Genomic DNA, 20,597 nt, shown 5'->3' on the forward strand with positions numbered 1-20,597 from the left:
ATTCATCACTTGGAACCGAGTTTGTCATAATGGTTATAGAGATAATTTCCAGACCAAGATAACAAACATAGGGTATAATTCCAGAGCACTGCCTGGGGACTGAGCTATGTCATTATAAACCTAATGGCACGATGAGAATGAAGTCCTGCTTTCTCACTGTGTTTTACAGTAACTGCTCTGAAAAGATGGGGTCTATAAACAGAACACTGTATCCAAAGCAGCAACATAACATTTGGTACTTATATATCATAGTATATATTAATGCCATGCTGACATGGTATGCCCTACGGTTTTATGTTTTCAAAACCCTTTTTATGAATTTGGTAAAATAACCATTACTATCCCCACTTCACAGATGGCAGCACTAGCTTCTGTGGCCAACACTTACATTTAAATTTAGGCCTAGATTTCTGTGTTTAGACATCATAAAGCTTGCTTTTTTCAGAAGAGCTCATGGTTCTTACATTTTTTTTATGCTCCTGGCTCCTACAGGAATGGATGCTTGCCCGTTCTGAAATTGAGGTGCTTTTGTTCTGTCTGGTACAGCCAACCTTTGTAGGTTGGCAAAGTGGCTGTCAGGCACTGACATTCAAAACCAACTCCTGCTCAGTTTAGGACCTCTTAGTTTGGCTTGAATTTTCCCAGAGTGCCCACAAGAGCTCTGGTCTGATCTCTCTGTCAGAGAGACAGCGATTCACGTCCGAGCTCGGCTGAGTTGCCATGTGGAAGTGTACGCATCTGCGCCTGAATCCTTGGGGTGTTCAATCCAAACAGCCTGACATTCACATCGGGAGAATGAGGCCCCTCACAAAAGTCAACTGTGAATGCTGTTTTTTAAAGTGATGGTCACTGCAGGAGGTGGCAGCTGCTCCTTGTGGCAGTTGAATGGTTAGAGCACCCCCCCAAAGAGGAAGACTTGGTCGCCACTCTCTTTTGCTTGAGATGGCTCCAGCCTGCATCTCCCACCTTGCTCGTCTGTAGCGTATGGGCTAAGCTGACGAAGAGCAGCCCATACAGCTGGGCTCTGCACAGGAGAAAATACAGGATTAATGAGGTTAGAGAGTTTTTGCCTGGCTATTGTGCAACTTCAACAGGGGGAATAGAAAGTGCCCCATATGTTTATCCAATTTCAGCTTATAATAGCCATACTGACCTTGGTGCTAAGCACTAATCACCAGTTGAGGTTAACAGACCCATCTGTGCCTCAGAACATGAGCTCCTCCCAGCTGGTCATTAATCCCCAGGAAATATCCTATGTCTCAATCATTGTTGCCTAATTATTGTTTGTTACAGTTGATGGAAGTTGCACTCTGTACTGCTGGATGACACTTCTATTTGCCGGCAGGTTCAAGTGTTATTGCCTAATACAAAATCCATGAACAGGGGAAGTATTTTAGTAAAGGTCAAATGGGTGCTAGTGTTATTTCCCACTCAGGAAAACTGCAGTAAACACTGCTGTGAAGAACAGCTGAGTTTTCACCAAGGAATGTTCTCGATAATTTGAGATAACAGAGGCAAAGGCAAATGAGAGAGGAAAGGTCAAAATACCTGCACCAGTTTCTTATGGGAGCATATCTGGAAGGACAGATATAGGTGCTTTGGTACCATGTTGGCTCATTCAGGTCAAAAACATGGTGTGTGGAATAAATACAACAACATATGAAGAAGCCGATACCTGTTCTAATACATTCTTACCTATCATTTTGTACAATAACCACAAATCCCTCCCCATCTTATGCAGGTTTATGAATAAGAAATGGGAATTACTTATGGGACATTTACTCCTGTTCTACACAAGCCACTTAGAAAATTACCATCTTCTAAGAAAATATTATTAACTTGTGAACTGGAGATTGTGCATCTTCCACTTACAAAAAAAAATTACTTTGGAGAAAATGAGAACAGAAGACAAACACTGCATTCACCAGAAAGTGCAATAAATTTGCAAGAGAGAGAATTCGCCTTATTCCAGTTACAGTCTAAATAATCATGTTTTGTTCCAAAATATATTGCATTTAAGGCAATGTATATTATTAGGAAAGTACTAAAGTGCTGGAAGAGAGACAGCTATAGAAAGGTTTCAAAGGTATTTGTGCTAGGGTATCATAAATTAAATAATACTTAACTAAAGAATCAGCAATCTATTGGATTTCATCTAATTTGAGCAATAACTGGCCCACATATCTGCATTTAGTAAGCCTGATTTTGAGAACCGAAACTACAATCTGAGAGATTTGACATAATGTGAATTATTTTACAGCTTTCTGAACACTGGCAGAGCATCAGAGAACATATGTATCCTGAAAAACTTTCCAAAGCTGAAGCAGCAAGAAGCTTTTTGTCCTTCATTCAGAACATCAGAAAAGCTACGAAGGATGAGATACTGCAGATTATTAGAAGTGAAAATAAAGAACTTCTGTAAGTCATCATGAACAAGCTTTCAAAAGGTTTAAGTTACTTAAAATTGCAGAAGGGTGAATTGCATGCAAACAGATCCAGTTCTACTGGTGATGTCCTAGCAATGCAAAACCAGTATTCAGTACTATCTACAGGAAAAGGATTTTTTTTTTAAAGCTGTGTTTGTTTTTGTAGTATAATATATTTATAGCACACTGTTCAGCCACCAAAATTATATCTACAATGCAAGGGAAACGTGCCTTGTAGCTTACCCACAGGTTTGCATCCCAATTGCTTGTTTTGAAACACTATAACTTGTTCTTGGCTTGCCCATTTTCCTTCAAATGGAAATACGGCAAAGAAGGGGATGGTTCATCCCTGAATATTGTCCTAGTATTAGATTTTGGGCATGAACAGCATGTGCACCTAGACCTGGGAGCTGGAAAGCATTTCCAAGTCCCACCATACAGTCAGGATCTTTCAAACAAATTATAGCAGTTGTTAATAGAGATAAACCTGAGAGTAACGCAGGTAGCGTAGAAGCCTGTTGTCTAGTTGCCGTTGTGTATTTAGAAATAAAATACTTTTTTCCATTTACAACCTTGTCCTGTAAACTTTAAGACACTCTGGATAGTTCTGGGTTTTTAATACTTTTTTCATCCTGTATTTGCATAAATTCAAATACTATTATCCATGGATGTGAATAATTTCTAGAGTTCATCTACCATTTTGAGGCAGAAGAATTCAGTTTTTTCCAACAAAAGTAAAAAATTCTGTCTCTTACCTGCAATGAAGAGATCTTTCATCTCCTTAGCTTCTTTCTTTGTATATGCAGCGAAGTCTTTTCTGTATTTTCTAGCTGATTACAATGATACGTTAATTTCCACTTCTTTGTAGTCCGCAGGTAGTGGATGCGGTAACCTCTGCTCAGACCCCAGCATCGCTGGAGGCCCTACTGGAGTTTCTTGACTTTAAGGATGCAAGCACTTCTGCCCTGCAGGAGCGATTCCTGTATGCCTGTGGATTTGCTTCTCACCCCAGTGAAACGCTCCTGAAATCTTTAACTGTAAGTCAAAGGACAAAACAAATACAATGGAGTTAATACTCTTGAGCCTCATCCCTGTCAAAGGGGAAGGGAAGAAGAAACGACTGTTGCTGTTTCCAGTCTTCCTTTCTTTGTTCCTTCCAGGGATTCCTTTAAGTGCACCAGTAGCATTTAATACTCTTTATTTTTAAACATAGCTTCAGAATGAATCTACTATTTGAGACACTGAATGTAATGTAAGGGGAAAATGGCAGTCAGTTATCATATGTAATGATAGAGCAGTGCTCTGCTTAGCCTGAGCTCAGGCCGTTGTGGTCATCACTGCCTTTGCATTGCACTAATGTTCACAGGAAATGAGGGAGGGCATTCAGCCCACTACAGACTGTGGTTCGTCGTATTTAGACAGAGAGACTAACAGCATTGCTTTTGCATAACAGGCTACGTTCAAGGGTGATATCGCAAATGAAGAAATCAGAGAAACTCTTGTCATTGTCATGGGAGCACTCATCAGAAAGCTGTGTGACAGAGAAGGCTGCAAGCTTCCAGTAAGTACCTGCTGTTCACTGCTGGCCACATTCTGGTCTGCAACACATGTGAATGATCCCTGCTGATGTCACTGGGAGAGCATGAGAGACACGGGAAGCATATTCCCCCCTGTTTTAAAATAAGCCCATCAACTCCTATGTTTGATAGAGAGAGGATTTTTTTTTTAATAATGACATCTACTTTGACAGCTTTAGGCTTTAATCTGGTCTCTTCCCATTTCTGTGGATTTCTGCCAGTTCGTCCTTGCTTGACAGAAGTTTTTCTCACTGCCTAGTCTGCCAGCAGAAGCAGTATGTTTGCTCACTTGTCCAAAAGCTTTGCATGTCCTCAGAGAAACACTGGTGAACTCAGGATCTATTTAATATCTGCAGTCACCTTAGGTTATTTCAGCTCTGTGAAGAAAATTCATTGGTTCAAGTACTCAACCCTGCCCCAAACATACATAGAACAACCCAGGAGGAAGGCTATTACCTTGACCATGGACTGAGTACGTGTTGGTGATAGAGGATGAGGATGATCAGAGGATGAGGATGATCCTGCAGCCTGCTGGATCTGTGCTGTTTGGGATTGCAGCACACTGCTGAAAACACACAGAGCACCTGAATGGCCCTTAGGAACCCTTTTTTCCTTCCCCTGTTAATTGCCAAGCACTTGTACAACATTATGTTATGAAGCACTAAAGAACACTTCCCTTGCCTTTTTTTGCGGGGACATGTTGGCCCCACAGGTAAGACCTGTGAAGTCCCTGAAGCAGGGCAGGAGCAGCTAGCAAATGCTAAATCTATGGAGCAGGTGTCACTGTGGCTATAGCCACTTTGGTTATGCTTGAAGGAAGCCATCAACATACAGTTTACAAATGACACCTTTGCTAACCCTGTGCAATGAGGTTTTGAAACAAAAACATGCTAGAACCCAGACCTGCCCCTCCTACTTCTGCGAGCGAAAAAGGCAGGTTTATGATCACCATTTAAACATGCTGTTGATTTTCTTTAGGGTGTTGTGGAAGCCAAAAGGCTGATTTTAAGTAGACTGGAGAAGGCTAAGAAAGATGACAATGTGAAGATGTACCTGCTGGCACTGAAGAATGCACTCCTTCCCGAAGCAATTCCACTGCTTCTGAAGTATGCTGAGTCAGAAGAAGGGCCCGTCAGCAATGTTGCTGCTACTGTCTTACAGAGATATGATCCTTCTTTTCTCACCAAAGAGGTAAGAAAATACACTGCCCAAGAAAAGAAGTGCAAGAGACTGTATTAAACATAAAGTATAAGTCAACAGAGTTCATTTCTCAGTCCTGCTCTTTTTAAAGATGCCCCACGTATGTTTTTTTACCTCCAGGAAATTATTATACACACTTCAGTTCCAGCCAGAAAACTCTATACATTCCTGCTTGCCAAATCCCAGCTCCCAGTCTGCCAGTGCTAGGCAGCCTTTGGCTCCAGAGTCACACAGAGCCATCGAAGGTGGCAGGCAGTCTGCCAGGAAAACTGGGCTCCCTTCACGAGAGCATTGCCTTCTCTGTGATGTACAGGGGACGTTAGGAACGCTCGGGCACCTGCATAACCCCTGATCTTTGTTGTGCTTTCACACAGCCAGGGAGAATGCATGAAGTAAGAGAAAGGTAAAATAGCTGCATCTTACCTTGCAGCTTCCAAGCGTAAGAGAAGACATACAAAATGGCGGAACGTGAGGTCCTGCCTCTGCTGCATTACTCTGCATCCCATTTCGTACCTGCTGCTGGCAGCCGTGACTGAGGTTGTCAGGGTGCTGCTCTGCAACAAACATGGCGGAGGCCGTTCTGTCAGTGGGGTTACATGGCTCTCCATGGACTGATCTGCAACAAAGATGTGTCACAACCTTCTCAGGGATATGAGGCCACCACAGGCACTATCTAGAAAATTAAAATCGCAAGATTCTTGATTTTTTTGAAGGACATATTCCCTTAAGAGCCAAGGAAATTTCTCTCTTGATCTTACCATTGCCACAGTATTTTGATCTTAGTGCTCCTGCTTATTTACAGCCCCGCTGTGAAAATCAGTGTGGAAGGCTGTATTTGGACTGTGGCTGAGAGAACATAACAGATGCCCCACTTGCCCATGTGGTCACTGAGCTATACATGTCTCATACATTCCAAAAGGACCATGAAAAACAGGGTGCTGAAAATATATCCTTATGTATTGGCCTTAGCTATGGAGCTAGCTTAAGCTGATATTATAAACGAGATTCCAATCTGTACTTTGCCCAGTCATCTGTGTGAGCACTGACTGAATAATCTGTTTCCTGACCAGGTGAAGGCAACAATGAACAGGATATACCACCAGAATCGTAAAGTCCACGAAAAGACACTGCGAACCACTGCAGCTGCTATTATCTTAAACAGTAACCCATCCTACATGGAAGTGAAAAACATCCTGCTCTCCATTGGTGAACTGCCTCTGGAAATGAACAAGTACATGCTCTCCATGATCCAAGATATACTTCACTTTGAAATGCCTTCAAGGTACATTAAGTTCAGTATAAAGAAATACAGCTCATCCTTACTTCTTTGCAGAAACCCAAAGAACACACAGGTTCTCATGTCTTACTACTGTAAAATTTAAGGACAGTATAAAAGGATGCCTGATTTTTGTGCCACTTTTAAGTGTTGATATTTCAGAATAAACCTCTGCATTTCAGTGACATTCATTTAATACCTATTCACATTTTCAGAGGTACAAATAAGAATTAGGCATCTAACTTGCATTACTGTAAGGAATGTCATCTGTTGGTCTTCATTGTCTCAGTGGGGCCCTTGCTTTTATACTTTAAGAACTAACGAACCAGAAAAAATTTAAACATCACAGCACTAGAATGAAAATAATCAAAATATCTCTTCTTCTCAACACCATTAATTTTCAAGCAAGACCTTTGCTTGCCCTTCTGCCTGTGACTGCAGGGAGTAGCTGAAATTGGAGAAGAGACTCTGGGTTAGGGCAGATTTTTAGTGGGAAAATGTCAGGGTTTTGAAGACCTTCTTTCCTATCGAGAAATTCACCCTGTCTCAAATTTGATATTTCTACAGAACAGTAATACATTTGGTACAGTAACATTTTTGTGTCTCTATGTTTTTGTTTGTTTGTTTGTTTGGATATACGACAGCAAAACAGTTCGGCAAGTTCTGAAGGACATGCGTGCTCATAACTATGATCGCTTCTCCAAGACGGGCTCTTCCTCTGCCTACTCTGGCTATGTTACACGTATGTAATAATGAAACTGTCTTTTAACCCTGTTTGTATTCCCAAACATTTGGTTAATCCACTAGTTTAGTCACAGGTACCTTCTTTCTTTTTTAATTAAGGTGGTCCTGATATATCATCTACATACAGCCTTGACATCCTCTATTCAGGCTCTGGCATTTTAAGGAGAAGTAACATGAATATCCATATATTTGATAGAAATGCTGAACTTCATGCCAGCCAGGTAACTGCCATACTGTACATAAAAACTAAGCCAGTATGTGGTCCTCTTCTTATAGCTTCTAAATCAATTCAGCTAATGCTTAAGACCATAAGGTTTGCTGCACTGGGCAGAGAACAAGCCAGTTAACACGGGAAAATGAAACCCACCACAGCCAATGAGGCACATGTTTGCCCTAACCAAAAGACAGGTGTTTTATTCTGTGTCATATATCAGGTTCTGTCTCTGGTTAAAGCCTATACTGTTTATCTGATACAATCAGTAAAAGCTTTGTGAGTTTGTAAAATCAAGTCCCGTGTTTCAGGTATAACATAGAATGGAAATATAAGGAGTAGATCAAATGTATGAACCAAAGAGATTTAAATGAGATGCCTCTGTTTTGGCCTTTTCTTAATGTTGGCAACTACCTTCAATATTATAATGCTCCTAAATTTCTGCAGGACAAAAATTGTGCAGTGGAACATCTTTGGGTTTTCTTCCCAAATGTCTGTGGAAAATAGTCATATAAATACAGGAAAATTTGTTTGAAAGAAAAGTAGGCTCGGGATTGTGAGCTGCAAGTGGGCAAATTCTGCCTGCTTCTGAAGGGAAAAAACATGCTGTGAGATTATTTTATTTTCCATTTTTCAAGCTGCTCTACCTAGTTCCCTTAAGTCTTAACCTCTTACTTTTTCATCTACAGCTACATAAATCAGTTAGGCTCTTTAATTAAGACATTAAGAAAATGTGTAGGGTTGTTAACAGCCTCGGTCAGGCAGAGTTTTTTCATTGATTCTGTATCACTGTTGCTTCTTAGGTGGTGATTGAAGCTCAAGGTCTAGAGTCCATAATAGCTGCGACTCCTGATGAAGGCGAGGAAAACCTGGACTCCTTTGCTGGCATGTCAGCCATTCTGTTTGATGTCCAACTCAGGCCAGTTACATTTTTCCAAGGGTACAGTGATTTAATGTCTAAAATGTTCTCAGCAACTGGAGATCCCATTAGTGTGGTGAAAGGACTGATCCTCTTGACAGATTACTCACAGGTACTAATAGCACACTATTTGCTTCTTTTTCTGTCTCTTAAGCACAGATGCTTCCTCCCCCATGCCGTTATTGTAGGACATCTTATTTTCTCTCTTTTCAATGCTGATAAACCTGATCAATGTTACATAGGCTTCTTTTGCTATGGGAGCAATAGAAAAGTCACAGGTACTAAACCACAGAATGAAATTACATGAAAAGCAATCTAGAACAAAGGCGAGAGTACGTATCGTTCTAGAAAACAAAGTAACACTGAATAAAGGCAAATCCAACTGAGTTTCCTGCAGTAAACTCATATTGTTGTCAGCTACGGCCTCCCCTCCCACAGCCTCTTGTAATACAGTATTGTCTCATGTGACCACCTACGTTTTCCTCCTCACAAGCTGTCCAGAGACCTTACATCCAATCAGGCAATAACTGTCAGGTGCTGAATGAATGAGTCACTGGTACTCAAACTTTGCCAGAAAACTAGCCTTCAAAGAACAATGCTAAGAGGTCCAAATTTCAAATGCTTATTGCTAGGCAAAACCAGGGGTTAAAATGAGGGTTACACAGTTTTTATGCAACTGTCACTCCAAATGGTCTGTTAATTTTATGCTTAAATATAGACTTATATACAAATATAACCAGCTACATAATGTGTTATTGGAGGACTAAAAATCTCGACATCGCTCTGAAAGTGGAGGGCCAGCATTTGGTTTGGTATTTTTGTTCTTCCCAAGCAGGGATCTCCTTAGAACTTGTGGATTTAACAGCAGCACTCAGCTTATGAAACATCTGCAGGCTTGAACTTTACTTTTTACTTTTCCCCTTTAATTCTTGGCAAAAGAAAATGCCAAAAGCAGATGATGAGAAAATCCACTCTGATCAAAATTACACAGAAACACCCTCTGCACATGACAGCTGTCCCCATCCTGAACCCAGCTCAGCCCCTTTATAATGGTATTATAAATCTAGAGGGCTTCCCATGTAGCGCACAGATTGGCAAACTAAAGCTCATTCCAGCAATGCTTTACAGTTCACACGCAGATTATGGGCAAAAACTTTACCATGACCTATTTAACAAACAGACTGCAGAGGTGAGAAAGACAATCATGTCCAGTCCTGAATATACAAGCATGGTGTTTACAGAACTAAGTATTTCCAACTGCTCTGCATGCACCAAGCTCCATACATACCCTGGCTGAATCAGCTGGCTGGGCACACCGAGATCCCTGCCAGCCAGCAGATTCTCCACTCCTCATCTTTGGAGAACTTCACAAAAGTCTGGGGCACACCAGGGCTGGGACTGTGTGCCGTTTTTAACAATATCAGGATGTAACATTTTTGGTCAGTCACTGACTCTCTGGAAGCCTGGGCAGCAGTGTGATGAGATGAGATCCCACCCTGCTTTCTCTCTTGGGTTGCCAGTGTTGTGGTTTAACCCCAGCCGGCAACTAAGCCCCACACAGCTGCTCGCTCACTCCCCCCACCCCAGTGGGATGGGGGAGAGAATTGGAAGGGTGAAAGTCAGAAAAACTCGTGGGTTGAGATAAGAACAGTTTAATAATTGAAGTAAAATGAAATAGAATAGTAGTAGTAGTAGTAGTAGTAGTAGTAGTAATATACAATAATAATACACAAAGCAAGTGATACACAATACAATTGCTCACCACCCGCTGACTGATGCCCAGCCCGTCCCCGAGCAGCAATCGCTGCCCCCCAGCCAACTCCCCCCCGTTTATATACTGAGCATGACGTCATACGGTATGGGATAGCCCCTTGGCCAGTCTGGGTCAGCTGTCCTGGCTGTGCCCCCTCCCAGCTTCTTGTGCACCGGGCAGAGCATGGGATGCTGAAAAGTCCTTGCCTGGTGTAAGCACTACTTAGCACAACTAAAATATCAGTGTGTTATCAACATTATTCTCATACTAAATCCAAAACACAGCACTATACCAGCTACTAGGAAGAAAAAATCAACTCTATCCCAGCTGAAACCAGGACAGCCAGTAGCACAGTTGCTGCCTAAGCTCTTTGCGACTCAAGTAGTGGACACAACCAAAAATGTGTGTTCACAATGAAAAAGGCACTTGTGCTTGCCTCTACACCCCGCAAAGGCAAAAATTCTTTAAAGCGCTGTTGAACACAGCTTCAGGCTGAGCTGTGTTTTAAACACAGCACATCTTTCTAAGAATGGTTTTACAGCTATGTTCCAGATCAACAGCAACACCAACGTGGTTTGGGGACTTCCACATAACCCAGTTAAGTTTCATTAGAAATGCTTTCACCTGTCAAGTTCTTGAACTGCGATTACAACTGTACCAGAAAACACTGTCAGAATGGAAGTGTGAATGGCGTAACTCTGCAACTGGGGAAAAACAGTGCAAGAGAGCCATAATTAATCTAGCTGCCTGATAGTTGAGTACTACCCTCCACTTTCCCTGGCCAGCAAGGACAGAGCTTGCCCCGAACATAAGCCCCTTTACAAAGTCATACTGTAGACAACCAAGACAAACGTGGATTTATCTTCTTTCAAAGAAGAAAGCCAGGCATGGGAAACAGTGCTCATTCTATGACACCAAAGCTCCGTGTGCCACAGCTGGTCGCAGCGTGATTTCAGAACAGGCAAAAACCAAACATAAGATACAGACAGCACAGTTGAGATCAAACATCAACAGGATGGCTTGGAAGCCAAGACTGGAACTTCAAAAAGGGGCATGCAAATTGTCAGAAAAGAACTTATGTAATATTTGGCTTGCAATTTTTGCATTGGTGCAGACTGATATTGGGAAAAGTGATTTTTAAATATTAGAAAAGCTCTGCTCCCTATTGCTGTTTATAAGGATCATTTTGCACAGAAAGACCAAGACTGAGTTGTACTCAAAGTGCTGTCAAATCTACCAAATAACTCCCCCCTGCTGAAAATAGCTTCCTTTCATTAACTTTACAACTGCAGTAATCACAATAGGCACATTTTGGAGAGGTGATTTCCAAGTTAATAATATTGCTTCTGAAGTTTACGCTCCTGCCCACCATCTGTGACATCTTTTCTCATGTAACTCCACAAACTGAAATCAGAGTGTATTTTACAGCCATTGCCAGTTCTCACAGTGTTGTTTGAGGGCTAAGAATAACCGTCCAGAAGTTATAATTCCCTCTATAACATAAACAGCTCTCATAAAACTGTTTTTGAGACTCCAAAGTCACCTGCATTAAAGTTCAGTAGTGTTAATATTTCTCCTAGGCAACGCACCTGCCAGAAGCACAGAGAAATTAAATACTGTATTAATAGTTCAGAGAAACCATATGAAAGCCAGACCCTAGTGGAAGATAGCCAGTTCCCAAAGAAGTGCCTGCTTCAGCCATCTCTACATTGCATTACAGTAGCACTGTCAGTGCAGTACATAAAGAAACTTTTTTTTAATTGAAACATAGCAAGTTTCAGCATTTTAAGCAGTAACAAACTATTCTGATCTTTTGGATCACATTTTCCACTGCAAATAGCATACAAAGCTTAAAATAGAAAGGGAAAGGAAAATACTGCTCCTGAGGAGGCTGGGTCCCTGTGATTTACACCTCCCATCAGCCTGGATTGGATTTGCACATGAGGCGAAGGACAGGACTGAGCTCTAAATAAGGAAATAGATGAGCTAGTAAAACATAAGACAAGTGCTCCTTAGCTTCTGTGCTGGTTTCAGTGACAAACCTGACTTAATTCTAGGTAGCCTTTAAAGCCTTAAACTGTGCAGCCGTTGCAATCCAAGCCTACTCTAATATTATTAGGTGCAATTTGACAATGCATCTAAAAATATCTGCTCCTGTGGTTGTGTGTACACGTCTCTGCCAGAATGTATACTGTTACCTCCTCGCTCATTAACAGCTACCCACCAATTCAGTCCCAATTAAAAGCAAAGTAAAATAAAGTAAAACAAGCTTTATCTCCAGACCTAAACAGACTGACAAGGAAAGTATTCCTTGCCCCATTGCAGCTAGTAGAAAAACTCCCTTTGATTTCAGAAAGACCACAATTCCAACCCATGATTTTTACTTGGGTGAAAATATGAAATCAGAGCACAATATGACCACGCTTGCTGGGGGCGTGCTGGATTTATAAGCTACAGCCAGCCCACTGCATTCTTACATTAAATCTCAAGCCCACTTCAGCAGCAACTGACTGCCAAGTTGGTTCTGCCAAGGAGATTGTTTCAGGGATTGTTTATTTACCCAAAAAGGTGAAGTAACAATATACAGCCGCTATCCAAGTCCTCGATTACGGCAGGAAAATTTCAGTGCTCTGAATAAAAACCTCCCCAAAAGTTGCTCCTTGCTATAGGGATTAGGAAGCCAAACTCTCTCTGCTTGCTTCTTTCTTAAATCTTGGGACAGCACTAGCTGGAACAACTGGGCTACCGAATAGCTAAGTGGAGAAGAGAGACTTTTAAGGTGCCTGGACATCAAAAAGGGGGAGGAAATTGGGTATTCACACATCCTACAAATGCCTGCAGCATTACAGGTGCTGAGAATACCACAGGCACAGAAACCCGGGAGGAGGGAGAAAACCAGCTGGGAGAGAGGAGGAAGTGTCCTGTATGCAAGGGACATGAGCAAAATAAACTTTTCCCAAATTAATGGTTCTTTTAAAACAGTGAATTAATCCACTAGTTCTTAGGGAAGCAAGACAACTATATAAAGTGAGTTAGATTGCCAAGCTGAGTGAACCTTAAAATCTTGGCTGTGTATCAAAACTTAAAAGTAATGAGCTGCCATGACCCTGAGCTATATTATCACTTCCGAAATGGACTCCATGTGATGCGTTTCCAGTCCAGCCGTAGAGGTTTCAAGAAGCCATGAGCACACTTGATGGAAAATGCATTAAAAGCAAATTCACAGTGGCAATTAAGGCGCATTAGCTTATGGGTTTGGCCACCCAGCCACTGAAGACTCAGTTCCTGCCAAACGGTGGGTTCGGAGCCACTACGCACTGCACAACTGCTTGCAGCACTTTGCATCCTACTGGCAGTACGGGGCTGCCTTCGGGTGTGGTGAAGAAGCCACGCTGCACTCACCATTGCTGGGGCTCCAGCGAGGAGTTTAATCTGACTTAGCTGGACCGCCAGCAGAGCCTCCGTGAGGCTTGCGTGGCAGCTCTTGGAGACAGAGACCATAATATTCCTTGCAGTGATACTCCGTGGAGAAATTATGCCAGCTGGCACATCGGGGAGAGGGGAAGGATGCAAGGCCTTAGCTCCATCCCGTTTTCTAGGGAGCGAGGTACATCAGGGGTGTTCTGCCCACCCTTTCAGAAAAGCCCTCTATTCCTTTTTGTTCCTGCAAAACGACAAGTGGCGTGATCGCAGTACAAAAGGGAGGAAGGAAACCACTGAGGTCTGCAGTCAGTAACGGGGGGTTTACCTGTGCTTTCTGATGGCTCTAGGAGATTCAGCTGCAGTCCGGGCCGAGGGCCAGCGCGGAGTTCCTGGGCGGCCTGGCCATCGACATCTCGGGAGGGATGGAGTTCAGCCTGTGGTACAGGGAATCCAAAACCAGCATCAAGAACCGGTGAGATGCTCCCAGCGCGCGCTATAGCTGTAGAGAGCTCAGGTTCCTCAGCTCCGGTAGTCCCAATGAGAAGAATTTAAATACAAAAGACCTTGCAGATAAGTTAAAATTAAATAACAGTTATGTTTATGGAAAAACATTTGTATTTTTCTTTTCCTTTCCACCTGGGTAATACCAGTTCCCACTGGTCTCACCTGAATTTATATACCTTTACCTGAAGAACAGGCTCCTCTGAGGGCAGTTTTTATGTATGGATTTATGTAGGACTGTTTCCAATTTAATTTCTTCTTTCTTAAGGCGTTTTGAATTAATTGTAATGCCTGAATTTATTTGCAGGGTAGCCATGTTTATAGCTGGTAACACCGAGGTGGATTCCTTCTTTGTAAAAACTGGTATGGAAACCACTTTGGAAGTAGAAACGACATTAGACTTCATCTCCACGGTGCAGTTTTCACAGTACCCATTTTTAGTCTGTATGCAGATGGACAGAGCCGAGTCTCCGTTCAGGTAAGAACTAAGAGCACACAATTTCTGAGGCGTCTTTCCAGCCAGCTCCTGAATCTGGAACTTTTGGTGTTCACAGCCATGAGAGATTAACAACAGAGGCCAAATTTCAGCCTAACACAATCAGGTGCAGCGTGGGCTGTTACACACCCCAACCTCTCTGCTAACCCATTCTTCCCTGTCCCTCACCCCTGAGATTCAGAAAGCACCTTTTTGAAGGTGAAGGGTCTGGAGCAGAAGTCTTATGAGGAGCGGCTGAGGGAGCTGGGGTTGTTTAGTCTGGAGAAGAGGAGGCTGAGGGGAGACCTTATCGCTCTCTACAACTACCTGAAAGGAGGTTGTAGCGAGGTGGGGGTCGGTCTCTTCTCCCTAGTAACGAGTGATAGGACGAGAGGAAACGTCCTCAAGCTGCGCCAGGGGAGGTTTAGGTGAGACAGTAGGAAAAACTTCTTCACCAGAAGGGTGGTCAAGCACTGGAACAGGCTGCCCAGGGAAGTGGTTGAGTCCCCATCCCTGGAGGTATTTAAAGAACGGATAGATGTAGTGCTTGAGGACATGGTATAGTGGTGGACTCGGCAGTGATAGGTTAACAGTTGGACTCGATGATCTTAAGGGTCTTTTCCAACCTTAACGATTCTATGATTCTATGAAGATCACAACTTGCTCTGAATGTGCACTTTAGTCCAATTTTCTAATTTGATTTTGCAAGTAAACTAACTGAAGCGGCAGGACACTGGTCCCCTCGTGTATGATCCGTTCTGATGGTGACCTGAAACTTTGCCAGCAGTAGTTCTCTGCTACACTGTTGAGAGAGGAAGCGCATAGCCAGAAACCAGCTGAAGTTGCAAGTTTTCTTCATCATCTGCTATTTACTAGTGTCAACAAAAGCACCTGGTGTGTTAAGCTCTTGCAACCGTCATGTTCTATCATATTTTATTAAGGCACCAACTTACCTGAAAGCTAAACAACTGCACAAAAAAGATGCTTTCCAGTAGCCAGAGAGTAGTAGTTGCATTGCCATGTGAGAAGCTGGTTTAACTACTCCCTCCTAATCCCTATTTGCTAAGACCTAAGGGCAATAACATTTGCAGAGCCTGTGCCGGATTTCCATTCAGGCTTTTCTGATCCAAAAGATGGTAAGCCTGAGAGGAATTAAAGAACTCGAGGATCTCCAGGAAATCCTAAGAAAACAGTATCTGTTATTCTGTAGATACTAAAACATCTTCTGATTATACCTACACACTGTGGAAGTGTAATCTGGTCTGTATGTAAAGTGTTTATCTCTAGCCTCACCTACAGGCACAGATTTTGCATAAATTTGCTAACACCAGACCACCATGTTGTGTCTTTACAGGCGTTACGTGACTAAGTATGAGAGTCTACCATCTGGCAGACGCTACACTGCAAGGAGAGGGAAAGCAGAACTGTTGGCGGGTAATGAATACCCTCTCCATCAAGAAAACTCCAACATGTGCAGGAAGGTTTTCGGCACAAAGTCTGATTCCTCTAGCAACTGGTTTTGAAACGAGCACCTGAGCTTTTCCTTTCCTGAATCCATGGCTGCCTCGATGACTTAGGCTTGTACGTACCGTACGAACGTGGGGCTTGATCTTGCACTACTGCAGTCAGTGGGAAATTTGCCATTGATTTCAACAGGCCAGGATCAAACTCTCAGTGCGTGCACAGTGTTTACATATTAACCTATATTTAAGACTTTTGTAAAAAAAAAAGCTAAGGCAAATAAAGACCAATTTGGTAGTATTCCATGCACTCCCTTAAGGGTGGTGCTAGTTCTTTATTTTTACTTTTTTGTGCCAAAAGCAAAAATAATCCCTCATTTTTCTTTCTTGGGGAATACAGAAGTCCATGTTTTTGATATGCAGTAAGAACAATTATGATGTATAAAGAATGATTATTTATGAATATATCTTAAAGTATTTAGGTGTTTTAGGCCTATGACCAATCCTCATTCAAATATTCAAGTACGATTAACATCTAAATGGGACCATGAATTCCTGCTTACTCAGTATTGCCTGTTTACAAAAAAGCAGGTTTTATTTTACATGATTTCAAAGGATTTTCCCTTTTTTTAAGCAGTCAGAGTTTGATTATTATTATTATTATTTATCTTTTTGGGTTTTTTTATTAACTGCTATAGTTAAATACAGCTGATTAAAAATGTGAGGTAACATTTCCAGAATTACTTACTGTTGCCTTAATTCTGTTCCCATTGAAATCAACGGTATAATTTCTGTAGTTATCACCAGGAGCAGAGTTAAGGCAACACTGGTTGCTCTTCAAGGTTGCCTCCCGAAAATTTGTGTCCCTGTGTGTAATTAAGGCAGGTGTATTTCAAAAGATGAGCACCCACTAAGGCAATTCTGCACTATGATGAAGGAAAAGGTCCTAAAAGAAATCCCTTTTGAATGCACGGTCTAGCAAAGCCTGTGCAGAGCCAAAGCATTTTCTTCTAGGTAAGTTAGGCTTATATTTCAATGCAAAAAAGTAATCACTACTCATACAAGTCCTCAGACTAAAATGACTTATACCTTTTTGCTCGTTCAAGCAGTGTCTTCACAGGAACTGTGTAAAAAAAAAAAATACTTTTTACATTTACACCAGCATTGCAGATTAAGAAGGAATATACCTCATCCCAGCTCAGCTGATCTCTGACATGATCCATCTGATTTAATTTTTATAGGACAAAGTGGGTGAGTGCTGGTCACAAAAAAGTAAAATAAAAAGCCAGGAACAATTGTTTTTCAAAAAAAAACAAAACCAGGCAGGAAAACCTCATAGATTATGATGTAAAAAAATATATTACAAGAATTTAAAAAAATTCCAAATTCTTTTGTGTTGTAAAAAAACAAGAGCGCAGAAATCTGCAAAAATCAAACTATCAATGGGATGAAACAGTCTGCTTGTTGTCTTTCCTGAAAATGCTGACACGCTTCTAGTCAAAGCACAAATAAAACAGGTAAAAATACAGTGTGAAAAGATTGTTTTGTTTTGAGTCTTGGTTTTTGTCCGTTACCTCCTGGGCTGGGAAAGCCTCTCACTGGGGAAGGAATGGTGTTGACAGGGGCAAGAGGAATCATTTAATTCACCACCACATAGGAACCAATAGAGTAAGCTGGACACCCACTTGTCCTGGGCTCCCCCTCTAGTCAGGAGGCGGAGGCACCTCCAGAGGGTGGTGTAGGCCCCAGGCAGGATGCGCCAGGTGCTGGAGGTGCCTGCCCAAATCCTCTGCCCAGGGGAGAGGTAAGACCTAGGTGCTCCTCTTCCCTGCCGACGCTTACCAGGAATGAGTTAAGGCCAAAGCGACACCACCGCTGCTGGCAGTGACACCACCCTGTAAAATAACATGGCCAGCACTGCCAGCAAACCCGCTCCTGCTCCTCAGCCTTAAATGCCCTTCTTCACTCCTCTGCAGAAGATTTTCTGCAACACCCCATCCCCAAGCATTCCTCCCTCGTCAATGAGGGGCAGTTTCTCCTTCCTCCCTTTGAAACCTCCCCTCCTTCACCCCAAACACAGTCCTCCTTCTTTCAGCAAGGCTCCCACAAAGCTGTCTCCTCCCCTCAATATCCATGCTCAAAGTCTGCATCCTCGATTTTGTAGACACTGTTTGATACCTCCGCTGCTGTTTTAGGAACTGAAACTGAAGGCAAGCTTTTACGTTTGTTGTTACTACTTGCTATTTGTGTCATATAAAACAAAAATAAGATCACAGCTAAGTAGTCACGCACCTAGAAAGAGGCAGTTTCCTCCTGCAGTGATCTGACACCCTAAATATAGAAGGTGGACAAAGAGTGGCACAAAGAAATAGCTATCGTCACTATTTCACTTTTAGAGAATTGAGATATCAACAGATGACAACCTCAGCCCCACATCCTAATTTGCATCAACAGTCTGCCAGGCTCGCCCATGATGTCACAGCCCAAAATCAGAATAAAAAGGTTCTAGATAACTCAATTCGTATCTGTATGAGCCATGTCTGATATCAGCAGTCCCACTGCAAGGCTTACCCCCTCTCAAATTTATCAAATCTAAGAACCTTCTGAATGTGTGCCTGTAAAACGGGGCCCTTTGGCACATAAAAATAATGTAACATCAGTGCTCACTTTTAAAATAGCGTAACATAAAATATTTTCCAATTATGAAAGATAATCCTGCTATTGCCAAGCATCTGGCCAACGACACCAGGTTTGCTTCTCTTTGACATGACATGCACAGGCCTGTTTAACATAAATACATCAAGTCTCCTAGAGATACTGACCTGTCTGTTTTGCTTTTTTATTTACTCATCAAGCCCTGGCACAGCTTGTTTGAAGAAAATCATCTGCCCATCTGCACTACTGAAAACCAGTCTTTCAGAATGGGACAACCAGCCCGTAAGGGCAATTTTGGGGCTTCCACAGCTTTGACAACATCCCTTGAAACTAAATCAGAGCCTCTGAGGCCCACGTTGCTCCTTCAGAAGTGATATGTGTCCTCACGGACACCCGCTGGTATCGCAGCGATACACTTGCTTTTGAAGCTATCTGACCCTAACAGCTGGACATAATGGGGATTCCAGAAGGGGTTTAGTCCAACAGCTGGGTAAGGGAAGGCCACGGCTTCCTTACATGGGCTCCATAGCTACGGAAACAACAAAACTGACAATCTTCTAAAAATAAGGTGAAATTAATACATTGCTTAAGCCTGCATTTGAAGTGAAAACACACTTCGGGTTACAACCAAAGCAAACACTATGAGCGTTTATCAAATCAGTGAGGGTTAATCACAAAAACACAACATGCTTCTTTAATAACGGCTATTACACGTCCTTTTAAATAATCAGCAATGGTAGCAACTATAAATGATATTTCATACGACAAGTTTAGAGAAGCAAACAAATACTCGGTCCTTTCTAATCGGAAGCCACAGAAAGAACGGTGCAACGATAACCCAGCTAAGGCTGAAAAGCAACCCACTTGCAAAAGAGATTTTGAAACCTTCCCCTTAAACTTCCAAGGAGTGCTAATTTTTAAAGAGTATTCTTCATATACTCTTCAAATTCCAGGATTCAGTTTCTCACTCCACTCCTAAGCATATTCTGGTGCAGAAAGCACAGGGAATATAAAGATCAATGGTTTGGAAGGCAGACCTCCTCATGAGGTTATGAATTAAGCCATCAGTGCGGTACAGGTTAACAAATATGGGGACTAAAGATCATTATTTTTGTAACACCTGACCACAAATAACTACTGGTAAAATACATTCTTTCCTACCAATAATGGATACCAACCAGAGCTGCATGGGTGTGAACCAGCACGATCTCAGAACAGCCTGCAATCATGCTGACAGCATCTTCCTTTCCTTTTGCTAGTGGGAACAAGACCATAATTTTAATTATTTTACTTTTAGTAAAATTAATTGATACTTGGTGAAAGGTGCTAGGGTTAACACACGTGCAACAACTTGTAAAATACTTATCCCAGATTTCCAATGAATACGCATTACTTAAAACGTCAACTCTAACTTACAGAGAGCACCTGGTAGAGAATTTGTCTGGTTACATAGCGCAGAAGAAACTGCAGTCCTTAAGTACGGATATGTTTTAGGAGTTACCAGCCCATATAATGCATGCTGCAATTGTACCTTAGAACACAGGAGGATTTGTTAAAAATAGCAAAATAAACAGAAGTCCTGGTTGAGCAAGGTTTTTAACCACATTTTCAACTTGAACTGTGTGCCTTGTCCAACAAAGGTCAATGGAAAGCGGGGCAGTGGCAGAACTGGGCTGGCAGGCACTATTCTGCAGCATCAGGTTCGAATTTGGTAACTAGATAACAGGTACCTCAAAAATGAAACAGCTGGATAGACAAGGGATACAGATTGGGTTTGGCAAGCAAATTACTTGTTCTCAATACTGACAATCCAAGATGATAGCAATTGTAAAATAGGTGCTTAGGTGCTTTTAAAAAATATTATTATTATTATTTATTATTATTTATCTATATTATTAATTATATTGTGATTAAGAATATATATTATTAATTATAGTAATAATAATAATAATAATAAAGTGCCTTGTTTTATCCTGG

The 20,597-nt window shown here is 41.9% G+C and overlaps 1 protein-coding gene across 1 annotated transcript in view; it reads left to right on the plus strand.

The window, feature by feature from the left end:
* The window catches only part of MTTP (microsomal triglyceride transfer protein), a 32,190-nt gene extending 14,706 nt beyond the window's left edge, over window positions 1-17,484 (plus strand). The window contains exons 8-18 of the mRNA XM_009474688.2: window positions 2,261-2,418; window positions 3,295-3,463; window positions 3,880-3,987; window positions 4,982-5,194; window positions 6,274-6,485; window positions 7,124-7,221; window positions 7,323-7,444; window positions 8,238-8,465; window positions 13,877-14,001; window positions 14,338-14,508; window positions 15,860-17,484. Coding sequence (XP_009472963.1) covers window positions 2,261-2,418; window positions 3,295-3,463; window positions 3,880-3,987; window positions 4,982-5,194; window positions 6,274-6,485; window positions 7,124-7,221; window positions 7,323-7,444; window positions 8,238-8,465; window positions 13,877-14,001; window positions 14,338-14,508; window positions 15,860-16,028 — 1,773 coding nt within the window. The 3' untranslated portion in view covers window positions 16,029-17,484. The remainder of the gene's footprint in view (window positions 1-2,260; window positions 2,419-3,294; window positions 3,464-3,879; window positions 3,988-4,981; window positions 5,195-6,273; window positions 6,486-7,123; window positions 7,222-7,322; window positions 7,445-8,237; window positions 8,466-13,876; window positions 14,002-14,337; window positions 14,509-15,859) is intronic.
* The last annotated feature ends 3,113 nt before the right edge of the window (window positions 17,485-20,597 follow it).

The sequence above is a fragment of the Nipponia nippon genome, unplaced genomic scaffold (assembly GCF_047370975.1).
Source record: "Nipponia nippon isolate SJK-2023a ecotype South Korea unplaced genomic scaffold, ASM4737097v1 scaffold_6, whole genome shotgun sequence".
Classification (NCBI taxonomy): Eukaryota; Metazoa; Chordata; class Aves; order Pelecaniformes; family Threskiornithidae; genus Nipponia; species Nipponia nippon.